This window comes from Zosterops lateralis, assembly GCF_965231275.1.
Source record: "Zosterops lateralis genome assembly, chromosome: W".
Taxonomy (NCBI): domain Eukaryota; kingdom Metazoa; phylum Chordata; class Aves; order Passeriformes; family Zosteropidae; genus Zosterops; species Zosterops lateralis.
In genome coordinates this window covers 21,179,002-21,194,640 of record NC_139801.1, presented here as the reverse complement: position 1 = coordinate 21,194,640, position 15,639 = coordinate 21,179,002, and the positions used below count along the sequence as shown (strand labels likewise).

The 15,639-nt window shown below is 48.9% G+C and overlaps 1 protein-coding gene across 1 annotated transcript in view; it reads left to right on the top strand.

The window, feature by feature from the left end:
- Positions 1-513: 513 nt before the first annotated feature.
- The window catches only part of LOC310922042 (coagulation factor IX-like), a gene marked incomplete at both ends in the record, with an annotated part of 41,487 nt that continues 26,361 nt past the window's right edge, over positions 514-15,639 (top strand). The window contains 5 exons of the mRNA XM_083882338.1: positions 514-580; positions 4,560-4,723; positions 5,060-5,084; positions 6,924-7,037; positions 8,656-8,784. Of these exons, the coding sequence (XP_083738464.1) occupies positions 514-580; positions 4,560-4,723; positions 5,060-5,084; positions 6,924-7,037; positions 8,656-8,784 (499 nt within the window). The remainder of the gene's footprint in view (positions 581-4,559; positions 4,724-5,059; positions 5,085-6,923; positions 7,038-8,655; positions 8,785-15,639) is intronic.

Genomic DNA, 15,639 nt, shown 5'->3' with positions numbered 1-15,639 from the left:
ACTCCCAGTGCCACAGAACATACCATGGGATTCCCGTGCATTGATGGCGGCAGAACATCCAGCTGGCTTTGCTGGGCACTGGAACATCTGAGGACGTTAAATTCAAGGGTTACCCAGAGTCAGTAAACAAGCACTTGCACTTTGGAACTATTGACTGTGTTACCCCAGCCTTTAGAGGGGCAACACGGTGTGACGTGGGAGTGGACCTTGACAGAGGACAGCAGGCAGCAGCTTGGTGAATCATGGAAAGCTCTTTATTATCTGACTCCAATAGTCTTATATACATTTTGTACAGAGGGCCAAGATTGGCCCAAGGAGGTTACAACCTCCTGACTCCATTGGAATGCAAAACATAGAGATAAATTCTAAGAATATAATATTGTTTACATGAAGCAGCGTGAGAAGCTGCTGCAAAGACTCAAACACTTGAAAGCAAGAAATTCAGGGACGACATTTACTGAGCTCCGCCGCCCAAACCAGCTGTCAGCGAGAGGTGTGGGCAGTGGGGAGTAGATGGCAAATATCTCCCTCATACTCTCCATATGTCTTCTAGGAGCTTGTCTTGGTGGTGAAAATACAGGTGAGTTCATTTAAAACCGAGCACACCTTTCACTTTTGGGTACAGGGTGTTACAGACACTGGCAAAGGGACAGTTTGTCACTTGGTAGTGCAACAGCTTGTGCAGTCTTGTGCAAGACAACAGCTCAGAGGCATTGCTGCATTTTATAGCACCTCTTTAAAGCTTTGGCTCTTTTCTGGGGGAATGAAATAATAGCTTTTATGCTGATTTTACACAGCATGTGTCACAGGGATTAATTTTAAGAATGGAATTTTTCTTAGGTTTTTTGCATCTTTAATATTTCAGAGCTCGATTCAGCCATTTTAGAAGGCTCACACAGAAGGGGAAAAGGACAGAGTGCTGCTGGTGGAGTGACAGTCACACCTCTTTGTGTGCCATCACTTTGTCCTGATGAACAAACAAATGCTCACCTCTATAAAACACTCATTGGATTTGCCACTGCAAGGATTATTTAAAGCCAAACCCAGCGGGATTTTAACAAAGTCTGTAGGATGCAGCCAAAGCTGGAGACAAGATAGAGCAGTTGATGGATGTGGGCAATCACACACAGTAATGCAGGCTGTTGCTTGATTTATCCGTAGCAGCAACAGTTCCAGCAGAGGCTGGTTCACATCCAGTGTGAGTTCCTGTTTGCTGCAAGGCTGCCCTTTCTTCTTTCATTAAAACATTGCTGGAAACAGGTTAAAAAAAAAGGCTCTTTCCAAAATGTTTGCTCAGCAATGAAAAGTGAGCAGAACCTCATATTTTTGCTACCACCCACCCAGGTGTACCCCTATAAAACAGAGTGGACAGGACAGGTGTGCCCTGCCAGCACCTGGCCCAGAGACCTGTCTCACTCTCTCAGACTCTGGTTCAGAAGTTGGTAAATGGTGTGTGAGTGTATTCTCAGTGTGAGGATGGTTTCCGGCCCAGTGAGTGCCATTCCTGTCACCCCATAGGGCCTGCAGCCTTCAGTCCAAATCAAGTTTTGCTTGTAAAAGCAGCATGTGGGATCTGTAAGCAACGGAGAAAGCCTAGAGGGATCTGAAGGGAGGTAAAGCTGAATTCATTAAAATGAGTTCTCTCCATTAAATGGGTTAATTGGGGCAGGTGCCTGGCACATCCCACCGGGAGGAGCTGAAGGAGCATTTTCAGTCTCTTGCAGAGACACCTGTCAGTGAAGGGGCTCCTTCCACTGAGGATGGCCTGGTATCAACCAGACCAACCTACCTAGGGCTCATTAGAGCTCCACTAACTCATCTTCTGCAGGCTCAGCAAGGCTGATCTCTGCTCTGAATTGGGAGCAGGACTCTCAGGGTTTAATCTGGTTGTTTCCTCACCCGAGATTCCAAGGCTGGCTGGTGGTTTGTGTGGGCACAAACGGAGTGATTTCCCCTCTTGACCTCTGAAGGATTTAGGGTCTGCTGTCTGACTCTGTGTCTCTGTGTTCTGTGCTGAGCTCGGTGCTCGGTGTTCCGCGCGAGAATGAAGTGGAGTCTCAAGGTCTTGGTTTTCTGGTTTCTCGCGTTGTTTATTAGTTCTTATCTTACAATTCTCTGTGTCCGGCTAAGATGTTCTCAGCTGCCTGGACACGAGGCGACTCCCCTCCTGTGTCCGGCCATGGTGTTCACAGCAGCTCGGACACGAGGGGACTCCCCTTCCCCTGTGTCCGGCCAAGATGTTCTCAACAGCTCGGACACAAGGCGACTCCCCCTGTGATGGGAGGTCGCTACCTCTTATACAGATAACTACGTACCCACTGTTTACAATTCTGTGCCAATGTCTATCACCTATACTAACAGGGTCATGTCTACTTTGATCCAATCCACTGAAACTACTTTGTGCCCACGTCACTGCAGAAGATGGATGCCAAGGGAGAAGTAGAAGAACCCAGGGCACCGCCCTAAAACCACCATCTTGTCCCTTTGCATCTACATTCTAAAAACCCAAAACTACAAAATCTTCTGCACAGTGATAACTACACTACTCTCTGTCACACATTTGTGACTTGCAATTCTTCTCTGTGTTAGATGTTTTTCTCATGGACTAAAATCAAAGATTGTGTCTTCCTGGGCTCTGTGCCAGGCAAACCCCCCTGCACAGACCCCAGACCCTCTTTTTTGGGTCCCAGGCCTCTCTACCGAGGTCTGTGACTTCCCAGGGCACCCAGAGGAATGCCCTGGACTCCAACACAGGACCTAGCTGTGAGAAGGGATGAGTGGCTGGTGCTTGTCCCTCATTCTCCTCTCTCCCTGCCTGGCCAAGATCATGCTGCCCCTAACCCTCAGTGGGGTCAGTCTGACAGGTGCCCAAGCCCTTCCTGCAGAGCCCCCAGATGAGGGTCCATGTCCCAGGTGGCCACCATGGCTCTGAGAGTTTCTCTACCTTGCCATCTGGTGACAAAAAGGGACATGCTAAGCATGCTGCAGGACTGTGGAGAGAAAGGAGAGGCTGGGCAAGCAAAGCAGGGACATCCCCTGGGTGAATGATGTGTTTTAGGGAGGTGAAGAAGAACCCTCAGCAGAGGTGGGTCAGGAACAAACCCTGCCAGGGGCTGCCACAGGACAGTCACTGCTGCTGCCCCTGCTGCTGGGACCATGGCTCTGCTAGGACAACACCCTTGGTAGCACCATGATGGCACTGCCCCTCACCAGGCTGCCACCACGGCAAGGCTGGTGGCCACTGTGGCCATCCCACCTGCACTGGGGTCCCTGTAGTGCCAGCAGCTCTTGCTGGTGGCCCTGACCAGGAGCATGGCCACTGCTTAAGGTGGATACAACCACCCCACTGCCAGGAGGTGGCCCAGGGGATGAGGAAGGCTCATGTCACCCCTCGTCCCTGCAGGAGATGCTGGGACCCAGGGCCATGGGCAAGGATGAGGAGTAGGGAGAGGAGGAAATGGCCCCTTGCTTCCAAGGGCCATAGCTGCTTGCAGAGGCAAATGGCCTTTCACAGTGTCCTGGGTTGCAGTGTAGGATGTACACAAAGTATTTATTCTATCACCATCTTCATGAACTGTTGAAACCAGGTGGGCTAGTGTTTTCCCAAGCCCCTGCCTCTTCTGCTAATGGCCTTTGGAGTGTCTTCTGCTAATGGCCCATTAACGCCTTTGGGGTGTCTTCTGCTAGTGACTTTTGGGGTGTCTTCTGCTAATGGCCCATGAGTCACAGGTAATTCCCTCCAGGGGTTATCTCTGTTTAATGGGCCATCAAGGACCCATTTCACACTTCTCATGCTATTGTGAGATGCTCTGCCCAGGGGGAGGAGCCAAGCATTCTCACCTGGATATAAGCTGGTATGTGGGACAATGCAGGGGCACTTATCCACTGGATTCCCAGAGGAGCAGAGCTACCAGACCTTTCTACAGGATCACTGCTTCAGGAAGAGCATCTCACCTGGACTGCTTCCACCATCCTGCTCAGGTTGTATTCTGACTCTGTCAGTGATCCTTTGTGTTATTGCATTTATTTTATTTTACTTTTACCTTTTTACCTTTCTTTTTTATTAAATTATATCTCTGACTTGGAGCCTCTCATTCATTTTGCTTTCAAACCACAACACACAGCCAATACAGGCAGACAAAGTAGGACAATTTCTGTGTCCAAACAAGATCTCACCAAGCAGCAGCATGAAAAAGCCTATTATTTTCCCCTCTCAAACAGCTTATTCCAGTCTGTGCATCTATGATGGGAGGTTCTCACACCATCTGCTTTAGGGTATTATAAGCATCAAACTTCAGCACTCCCAATCACCCTCTTGCCATCAGTCATTTTTGCTAATTGACTATTTTGACATTTGGCTCTGCAGATTTGATCCTTCCGATTGTGCTTAAGTTTGGCAATAAAGAAAGCTCAGGTCCACAATAACAGTCCTGAAATGTCTCTGGCCACAGGGCAATGGAGGGTGCACACCTGGAAAGGGCTTGTTTTCTGGGAGAAGAGAGCCCTGACAGCCCATCCCAGCTGCTCTGGCCCAGCCTCTGTTCCTGTCCCAATTTCAGTGTTCATTGAGAACAAAGAGGTGAGCTCGGTTCTGCAGAGGCAAAGGCGAGCCAACTCCAACAGGCTGGAAGAGGTTATTCCTGGGAACCTCGAGAGGGAATGCATAGAAGAAAAATGCAGCTATGAAGAAGCCCAAGAAGTGTTTGAAAACGAAGAGAAAACAGTATAGATGCTGTTGCAAAATGGCAGCACCTTGTTCCCTCCAGCCCACACCTCTCCACCCTTCAAGTGGGGCACAGAGGGGCAAGAGGAGGGAACAGCAAGGAAAAAACTTACAGGGCCATGGGCAGCATCTGGCATAGTTAATTCTAATTTGTGCCACATCATTTGGGCTGGGGAACTGCTTTGAAAGCTTTATCAGTCACCACTGGGATTATGGAGGTGGTGGTTTCCCTGCAAGTCTTTTCCTTCAGCTTTGGAGCCACCCAGGTACTACTTCAGTCAGACAACACCCAGAAATTAGAAAACAAAGGAAACTTTTTCTTTTTTTCCTTTGCAGATGCAGTTTTGGCAAACATACATTGGTAAGAGCTGCTTTCTTCATGTTCTAATGCTTGATATTCCTCTCTCAGTGCATAAAGACCTGATGTTTCCGTAACAAATGTATTTCAGCATCCAGAAACTGTACTGACAGAGCCAGTCAGAGCCTTGCACTCCAAATCCTGCAGCATCCAGCCTGGGTCTATCCTGTTGGTGTAGAAATGGCAAGCACAAAAAAAAAAAAAAAAAAAAAAAAAAAAAGGCTTAGCATTTTATTTGTTCAAGCAGGGTTTTCCTGAACAAATTTCAAAAACCTCACGGAACAAAACCAGTTCAGGCAGACTACTGGATCTCATTGAGCCCAGGGCGTGCTCTGGGCTTCAGTTTCAGCTGTGTCACAGAGTAAAATACCACAGCAATAATTAACATCCCTTCAGCAAACAGCAAATGCTCAGTTCTCAAGCAGAGATCTCCAGATAAGGCACAGCCTTGTGAAGGCACAGCGTGAATCCCTAGAAATCCCATATTAAAGTGGAGACTCAACATGATCATAGCAAACAACTGTTTGCAATTCACACCCTTACTTCACTGTTTTCTTTCCACATCTACTTCTTCCTTTTCAGCCTCCATCTCCAACAACTCCTTGGTCCCTTAAAAAGATTTCAATGCCCACTACACTATCTGAAACTAATTTTAAGGACATTTCAATAAATGAACTGTTTTGTAGCTTGGCAAAGTGCCCAGAACATCTCACTAAAAAGCCTTAAATAATTCAGATTACTCAGTCTAGACTATAAAATAAAAACATTACATTTGCATTGTAGGGCTGTCCTCTGAAAAAACAACTGATGAAACTCAACACTGCATTTGTCTCCCTGCCACTGTAACAAATTAGCTCATCAAAAATAAGAAATGCCATCTATTCCTCTGTCATCCGAGGTGCCTGTTTTGCTGTTCAGAGTGCAAGCTGCTATTCCCAGCATGTAGCCCACAGGAGCTCACCCTTGCACAGCAACAGAGCCCCAGCTGCCCTCACCAGGCAGTAACAACAGCTGCAATCCTCACCCTACCTGCAAACCTCCACACCAGGACTCAGACAAGCTCAAACCATTCTGTTCCTGTTTGCATTCTGCATTTCAGCCCATTCCTGAACACCCCATTAACTGCCACACTGTACTGCCACTTTACAGGACACAAACACAGCAAGGCCTTGCCCTTTCTCCTTGCCTTGGTACAACCATTTCAAAGGGCATCCCCTGTCACTTAACATCACTGATTTACTTTTCCAAAGTTTTAGATAACAAATTTTGCAATACTGGGTATTTTCATTAAAGTCTCAGGTTCTCAGCTGGAGGCAGCTGTGAAAATAAAAGCCCTGGCACATGAGAAAAAATCTAGACCAGGCAATAGTAGTACAGGACTGAGAAAGAAGGAGCAACATGAAGGTTCTCAATCCTAACACACAGACAGGTCTGCACACCCAGACCCAATCTTTCACAGAACAGCGTTAGTGTTAAAACAACCCAGATTAGGATACTTAAAGCACTCTTGAAGTAGCAAACCTTCTAAACTTGTCTAATTTGGCCAAGACATGAGGTCCTGCTGAGGTGTTGCATGAGGGAGACTGAGGAGGGTTTCTGCCGAAAGGAGCAGAATTAACCCACAGGGGACACAGTTGGGACTCCAGTAAAGCCCTGCTGCTGCTGTTGCCCCCGTGCTGACATTGTCTGTTGCACACTTGGCTATCTGGATCTGACCTCTCCATGACAAAGAAGGAGGCTGTGCTCTCTCTTGTTTGGCTCACACAGTGAGGCTCCAGTGTGTGGTGGGCACCAGGCATGGAGGAGCCTCGTGTTTGTTAACTCCCCTGTCTTCTCTCCAAGATGGGGACCAGTGCAACCCCAATCCATGCAAAAATGGAGCTGTTTGCAAGGATGAAATCAATTCCTATGTGTGCCGGTGCCCATCTGGGTACAAAGGCAAGAACGGTGAGATAGGTATGTACCAGGGCTCCTCCAGGGCCATGCTGCTCTGCTGGAAACCCCATGGGATCAAAGTGGGGTCAGAGTGGCACCCTTTTGGGGGCTGTTGGAGACATAGTGTGCTTTGTCGTAAGGCACTGTAGGAAGGTGTAAATTCAGCCTGTTGGCACTGGGGATGGCAGAGGGACATGCTTGAGGATATACCACTAGATATACCCAGCCTCAGTGGAGCCTCAGATCCCCCTCTGCTGAGCACCTGCTCTTAGGGAGGGCTCAATGGAGACTCAGGCTCAAGGTCTTGTGTCCAGCTGTGGCTGCCAGGGCAAATGTTGACATAGAGCCCTTCCTTTATGTCCTACGAGAAGCCTTCCTGGGACTGCTCAATCAGGGACAACCTGCTCACCTGCTGAAAGCAGAGTTTCCCACAGACCTCCCATGGAATTGCCATTCTCCCACTCCCCTTTCTCATGCCAGGCTGAGCAGCAGGTGCTGGGCAGGATTATCCTGACTTCCTCTCAATGGCACTCTGCTTAATTCATAATTATAATTATCAGCAGTAACTTTGATTCTGGAGGCAAATAAAAGGCAAATATTTTCCTGATGGGTTGAGGAGTTTATGAAAACCAAACAGCTGATAATTTAAGCAAGAGGGATATTCAGCTCTTATAATCAGGGGCTGTGCAACTCGCATAATGTGCTAGACTCACTGCACTAATAAAAGATTCTTTCCAGTTGTATTTCTGCTCTGGCAAGAGAGGAGTGTACATTAAAAAGAGCATTTCAAAGTTGCATCAAATTTAAATAGTCTCATTGCAGATTTCTTGGGGAAGTGAGGAGCAAAAATAGAGCTGGAAGTGAGGCGTGAAGAAGAGCTCTGCAAAAATAGTAAATGATGGGATTAAAATGGCTACAGGAGGGGAGGTGTCCTTGAGGAAGTAGGAGTGGAATTAATCTGCTGTGAAGTTATTTGAAAACTCACTGAGAATTGCAAGGGCCTCTGCAGATTTGTAGTTTCCCACCTCCAAGGTGTTGCCAGCACAGAGGAGTGAGGGGTGGGGTGGGAAAAGACAGGTGCAAGTCAGGGAAATCTCGCTCTGCCTCAGGCTGGGACTTGTTTCATCCCACATCCTGCTGAAATGGGTCTTTGAGCCAGGCTGTGCCGACTGATTGGTACATCAGGAAGAACATAAGGCTTGTCTTGAAGTTTAGAGCTCAGCAATAATCCCAGTACAAAGCCCCGCTTGGGTGCAGGGTTTGCTCCAATCTGATACAGTGTGTTCTCCCCCACTGCCAAAAGCATGAAAGTGGGGAAATCACGTGGCTTGTTACCAAATATTTGCAGGAGTCCTTTAGGGTCAGGCTGCCAAATTTCAGCCAGCATGCAGCTGCTGGAGGCAGGAGGCTGTGACAGGGCTCTGTGGGGCTCTATAAGCTCCTCAACCTGCCTGCTCAAAGAAGTGCTCACTGCTCCTTCATTATAAGCAGGGATAGGATTGCCCTTCTTTCCCATCATGTTTTCCATAGTCTGGATCAACCACAGGGGGTCACTGAGCCCAAACCCACAAGTCTCAACAAATCTCTGACCAGCTGCGTTTCAAAAGGGCTCTCACAATTTCATTTTAATTTCTTTCAGACTTCACTTGTGCTATTAAAAATGGAGGCTGCAAGCACTTTTGCAGTCATCAGCCCTCACAGAAGGTTGTGTGTTCCTGTGCTGCTGGCTATAAACTGCATGAGGATGGGAAGTACTGCGAACCTACAGCTTAACTTTTAAACTGTTTTTAAGAGATTTGGGTTAAAGTTTTTGTGATAAATTTTGGGTAAAAATTCGGGTATAAAATAATAACCTGATGTGTAATAAGGAATAAGGTTAATAAAATTGTGAAATCCAGTATAGGGCTAATCGTTTCCCCCCCAGCCTGCCAGTCTCAGTTGCAAAGACAGGATGAACATCATCAAGCTAGACAAAGACACTGGCCAACCTCGATAAGAATCACTTCCTTGTCAATGCAAGGAAGAAATTCCTTTGTGACAACGATGCCAATCTCATCAACCCGCTGGCAATCTCATCAACTCTCCGGCGAAACAAGCAAAATGAAATCAGCATAAGACTAACACATGAAATTGACATAAGAAAGAGTTTTTCCCGGAATGAGACAATGAGACCTGACGAGATCCGGGAAGGCCATCGAGAAGAAATTCGGACTATTCAGCCCATCCTGGACACCTGGACTGCCTAAGGGCAGAAAAACCCTATAAAATGCTGGACTGAAAGCTGCATCGGCATGGATTTGGGAGTCTTGTGCCCCGGTGCGGACCCCTATCCACCCAGCGCGGCGCTGACCATTTCCTATTTTTGTGGTTTTCTCATCTTTCTTGTGCTTGATATTTTGTTATTAATAAATTGTCTTTTATTTATCCGATATTTGCCATTGCATTTATAACAGATTTGGTGCCGTGACTCGGATTCGGAGGAAGCTGCGGGGACCTGCGACCAAGGAGGGTACCCCTGCCGAGTTCGGCGGCCTGGTGAGTGAGGAAACCCCGCGGCTCCACCCGAACCTCCGAACCAAATTTAGGAACGAGAAAGCCACAAAATTAGGACAGGGGAGAGAACGGATCCGGGGGCAAAAGAGAGCTTGGGAAGGCAAAGGGCCTTCGGAAAAGCTGCTGCTTGCAATTGCTCGTAAAACGTCTACGTGCACGAAGACATCCACGCAGGAAAAAGAGCTGTAAGTACTGCTGGTTGAGCGGGTGATCGGGCGAGTGTGTGAGACGTGATCTGATCACGAAGCGAGTGTGGACTTCAAGGTCGCATTTCCGTCTTCCCGCGAGGGGAACGGTCGGCCGCGAAGGAAGCGATTTCGTGTGAAACTCTCTTACATTGCTTGTCAAAACCGGGACGAAGGAAGTCTCGGGGACCGATCACAGAGTGGGCAAAAAGGGGAAGGGTACGTCCTGTTGAGCTCGGGAATTGGTAAACCCTTTTTGCCAGCGGACCAAGGTAAGGGTCCAAAAAGGAATCCGAAAGGATTGAGAACCGATCAGGAACCCCCGGCACAGCTCGCTGGAGGGGTGAGTGATCGAAAAAGCCCCATCCCCTGAAGAAGGAAAAAACACAACGCACAGGCAGAAAAAGTCGACTCGCAGGGAAATTTGATGATTTGGTAAGGAGAACTTGCAAAAACATGGAACAGAGAAAGAGTAAGCCCCAGAAAAAGACCTCAGAAAAGTGCCCCTCTGGTAAGGGAAAGGGAACCATGAAAATCCCTCGAAATAGTCCCTTGGGGTGGATGTTGGAACATTGGGGAGATTGTCCACAAAGAAAAGAGAAATCCAAGGAAAAAATTATTTATTATTGCATGGATGTGTGGGGTGGTGAAGAATTGAGGAACCACCTTACGTGGCCAGTAATGGGAACATTTGAAAGTTGGGTATGTAGTGAGTTAAATCGCTATGTGGAAAATAAGAGCCCCTCGGACCCGGAGGAGAAGGAATACGCCCAGCTCTGGTAAACACCCGAGCGGGCCTGTTTCCGATGAAACAGAAAGGGCGGCCCGGAACTGGGACCGAGCCCTGGGAACCCCTGGACCACCTACCACCTCCCTACAATGGGTTAAATTCCCCACCCTCTCCGGAGCAAGTGGTGCCCACGGCTCCTTTGGATCCTCCGAGCCAACTCTTGGGGGCACCGGCATCCCAGGTGGGGAGCCATGTCTCTCCTCCATTGTCCCCACTGGCAGCTTCCTTGCTGCCCTCCCCACTCTTGCCTCTTCCGTCCGGTTTGGGTCCGTCGGCGGCGCCCCCGCCGATAGACGCTATAGCCGCGGGAGCCCCTTCTGAGGTCCTTCCTGCACAAGCTTGGGAGCACTCTCATTCACTTTTGCCGCCGCCACCAGGGTTGGTCCGAGCGGAGGAGAGACTCCCTTTTGCCGCACAGGCGGCAATCCCGCCCCCGCAATCTGGGAGGGGGAGACAACCCACTGCTACCAGTTCTCCCCCTGCTAGCAGAACCCGACTGAAAGCAAGGATGGTGGGTGATGAATGGGGAGAGAGTGAGAATGAGGGACACAACCTACTTCCACTGAGGGAGGTACCCACGGCCCCTGGGGTAATTGGGTTTGTTAACGTACCCCTCAACACGGGAGATGTAAGGGCATTTAAGAAGGAAATGGGACGATTGTTAGACGATCCTTTTGGGGTGGCAGATAGGTTGGATGAGTTCCTGGGAAGCAGTATTTATACATATGAAGACCTGATGGCAATCCTAAGGTCTTTATTCAACAACGAGGAAAGGGAAATGATAAAACAGGTGGGTATCAGAGATTGGGACAGAAGAAACCCACAAGGGACACCAGGGGACCAGAAGTGGCCCAGCTCCAGCCCGAGCTGGAATGCACAAACAGAGGACGGGAGGAGGAGCATGGTAGACCTGAGAAATATCATAATCCAGAGCATTCAGGAAGCCGTCCCAAGGGGTCAGAACATTAGCAAAGCTTTCAATGAATGTCAGGGGAAAGATGAGTCCCCCACTGAATGGATTGAGCGACTAAGGCGAAGTCTACAGATATATTCTGGGACGGACCCCAATTCCCCCGTGGGGGAGGTGTTGCTCAAAACACAGTTTGTAGCGAAATCCTGGGAGGACATTCGAAGAAAGCTTGAGAAGATAGATGGCTGGCAAGACAAAAGCTTGCAAGAGTTGCTGAGGGAAGCGCAGAAAGTTTACATGAAAAGGGAGGACGAGAAGCAGAAGGTGCAAGCCAAGGTTTTGGTAGCGGCAGTGAAGGAGGTTCAGAGACAGGAACAGGCTTCGGGTAAGTATAAGACCTTACCCCGAAAGCCTTCAGGCCCCCGCAAGGCAACCCCAGGCACCAGAAGGGAATTGCCTGAGTGTTACTATTGTAAAAAGGCAGGACACCTACGGAGCGATTGCAAGAAAAGGATAAGAGATGAAAAGCTGTTCCAGGAGGATTAGGGGTGTCAGGGGCTCTTCACTTTGGGGACCAGGACATCTAACGAGCCCCTGGTAAAATTGAAAGTAGGTCCCCAGCGTCAAGAGATCATTTTTCTGGTGGATACCAGGGCAGAAAGGAGCACCTTGCAGCATTTACCAGAGGGATGCACGGTCAGTGAAGAGAAAGTTGTGGTGGTGGGGGCAAAGGGGGATCCTTTTAAAGTGCCAGTGATAAAAAGCGTAGAAATTGAATCAGAGAATAAAGTTTGCTTGGGAAATTTGTTGTTGGTGGAGGAAGCTGATTACAACTTGCTAGGGAGAGATATGATTATCGCCCTTGAAATTAGCATAGTTGTAAGAAGCTCCGATCTCGTGGTAAGAATGTTTAAGCTCACCGAGAAGGATGAGGCAGACATCAATCCAGAGGTATGGCACTCAAAAGGGGAGGTTGGGAAGCTAGAAATAGACCCCATTCACATCATAATCGAGAATCCCGAGGACCCTATACGGGTCAAACAATATCCCATTCCTCTGGAAGGAAGAAAGGGATTGAAGCGGGTAATCGATGACCTTTTGAAAGGAGGAACAATAGAACCATGCTGTCGCTATGTCGGACACACAAAGACACGCAGGCCACAGCAGGTCAAGCAGCTATGACTAAATTTTAATGTCTGACTCCATCCTTATATACATTTTGTACAGAAGGCCAAAGATTGGCCAAAAGGGTCACCACCTTATGAACATCATTGGTGGGCTTGACCATCAATCTCATTCCTCCTCCTAGAGAAGAAATATGTAAACACATAGATAAAGTTCTAATAATATAATATTGTTTATGTGAAGCAGCGTGAGAAAGCCGCTGCAAAGGCACAAAATTTCACTAGCAAGAAATTCAGGGCGACATCTCACCCTTTTACCATTAAAAAAGAAAAAACAAAAAAAAAGAAAATGAACAATGTTCAATTTCTGGTTGTGGAAGGGCCATCAGAGTGATCACTTGCGACCTCGACATCAGAGTCGTCACTCAGTGGTTCCTCCGCTTGTTGACCTTCATGTTGGTCACGGTCTCCTGGCTGTCTGTTGGCCAAATTCTGTCTCTGCGGTCTCAGGTCAGGACGAACACACTTTGCAGGTACCCAGCGAGCTCCAGTATCTGTGGAGACACAAGCATACCCTCGCCCCGAAGCGATAAGGTCATAGGGACCTTCCCATTGCTTGGTGACTAGATTTCGCACCCAGACCTTCGCTCGGGGCTGATGCGTCTCGTCCGAAGCCTGCAATGAAAGGTGGTGATTCAGGAAAACAGGGTTACTTGAGTTCTGCGGCACCGTAAGGTGATTAATTGTATACAAAGCCTTTTGCAACCGACTGTGTGGGGTTTCACCCTGCATTCCCCGCTTTTGCTTCTGGAGAACACGCTTGAGTGTACCATGAGCGCGTTCTACAATTGCCTGGCCGGTGGGGGAATGAGGGATACCCAACTTATGTGAAACACCCCACAACTGCAGGAACTGCCGCACCCTCTGTGAGGTGTAAGCAGGACCATTGTCGGTTTTGACAGCAGAAGGTATGCCTAAAACAGCAAAGGCCTGCCTCCAGTGGGCAATGACATCACGGGCCTTTTCTCCTGCATGAGCTGAAGCCCACATAGCAGATGAGAATGTGTCCACCGTGACATGCACATACTTGAGCCGGCCGAACTCGGCAACCTGGGTAACATCTGTCTGCCAAAGTTCCAAGGCCTTAAGGCCCCTGGGGTTTACCCCTGCCGGCAAAGGTGCAGCGACCGCGTGACAGTCATCACAGGACTCGACGATGTCACGGGCCTCAGTTGGTGTCAACTGAAACTGCTTCTGCAGCGTATGCGCGTTCTGGTGGAAGAACCCATGTGATGCCTTGGCCTGCGCGAGTGTATCAGGCTGAGGTGCTACCCACGCTGGGTTAGCCAACTTGTCAGCCCTCGCGTTACCTTCCGCTACGAATCCAGGCAAATTCGTGTGGCTTCGAACGTGCAGAACATAGTAGGGATGAACCCTGTCCTGAAGTGCACACCACAGGGTCTCCAGTAAATGAAACAAGGCAGGATTACTGACCTCTCTCAATACCGAATGACCCAACCGCTGAGCAATGTCGGCCACATAAGCGGAATCCGTGACCAAATTGAAGGGTTGCTGGGAAAATTTCTGAAAAGCCATGACGGCAGCCCTTAACTCAACCAACTGGGCTGACCCGTCCTCATGGCCTTCCAGGACCTTCCACTCAGATCCATCCTTCCAAGTGACAATGGCCTTCCCTGTTTTTCCCGATCCGTCAGTGAAGACGGTGGGTCCTTGCACTGGTTCCTGGCTATGTTTGGGCCTCAATGAAATTTGTGTGGATTTGGCCACCTGCAGTAGCTTGTGGCTGGGCAGATGATAAGTGATCTGCCCTGTGAAATTCTCCAGAGCACTTTGCAGTGACACACTGTTTGCAAAGCTCCAGTCGAAATCTTCCCGTGGTACCGGGAGCACAATCTGTGCAGGATCCACACCCATCAATTGAAAACACCGTTGTCGGCATTTGGTTATCAAACGAGCAATAAGCTCGAACAATGCCGTTGCCGTCTTCTGCGGCTGATGGGGCAAGAAAACCCATTCCAGGACATGCAAGGGGTCAGACCACTTGTCACTCCATTGGCCAATTATGGCTGTGGGATGTAGATCTGGAGTGGTGATGAACACAGTGACATCAATGGAGGGATCAATGCGATGAACCTGTCGAGCCGAAACAGCTCGCTGAACCTCCTCCAGCACCTGACGTGCCTCTGGGGTCAGTGTCCGAGGTGATTTCAGATCAGTGTCCCCCTTCAACAGATCAAACAGAGGAGACAACTGTCCTGTGGTCAGTCCTAAATACGGACGCAACCAGGTGATGACACCCACCAATTTCTGGGCATCATTCAATGTGCGCACTGAATTTTCAAATTGCACCTCTTGATGCTGGATCATACGCTCCAGTATCTTGACACCCAGATACTTCCAGGGAGGTTGCTTCTGAACCTTTTTTGGAGCCACCTGCAGCCCATTAGAATGCAAAGCATGGATCAGCTGAGGTTGAATCCTCTGCAACTCATCCTGGCTGGATGCAGCCACCAGGATATCATCCATGTAATGAAAGATTTTTGCATTAGGAAACTGCCTGCGAACTCCAGACAAGGCTCGGGCCACATACCATTGGCACAGGCTTGGGGAATTTCGCATGCCTTGCGGCAAAACTCTCCATTGATATCGTTTTGCAGGCTCAGCATTATTAATTGCTGGCACTGAAAAGGCAAATTTCGGTTTGTCATCAGGATGCAAAGGAATTGTAAAAAAACAATCCTTCAGATCCACAACAAGGACCGGCCATTCTGCTGGAAGCATGGTGGGCGATGGCATACCAGCCTGCAGCGTCCCCATGCTTTCCATCACTGCATTCACCTTTGGGAGGTCTTGCAACAGCCTCCATTTCCCAGACTTCTTTTTGATGCAGAACACAGGGGTGTTCCAGGGACTGGTAGAAGGCTCCAAGTGACCCTGGTCCAACTGGTCCTGCACCAATTCACGAAGGGCGACCAATTTATCTTGGGGAAGGGGCCACTGAGGATCCCAAATGGGTTTGTCCGTCAGCCACCGTATAGGA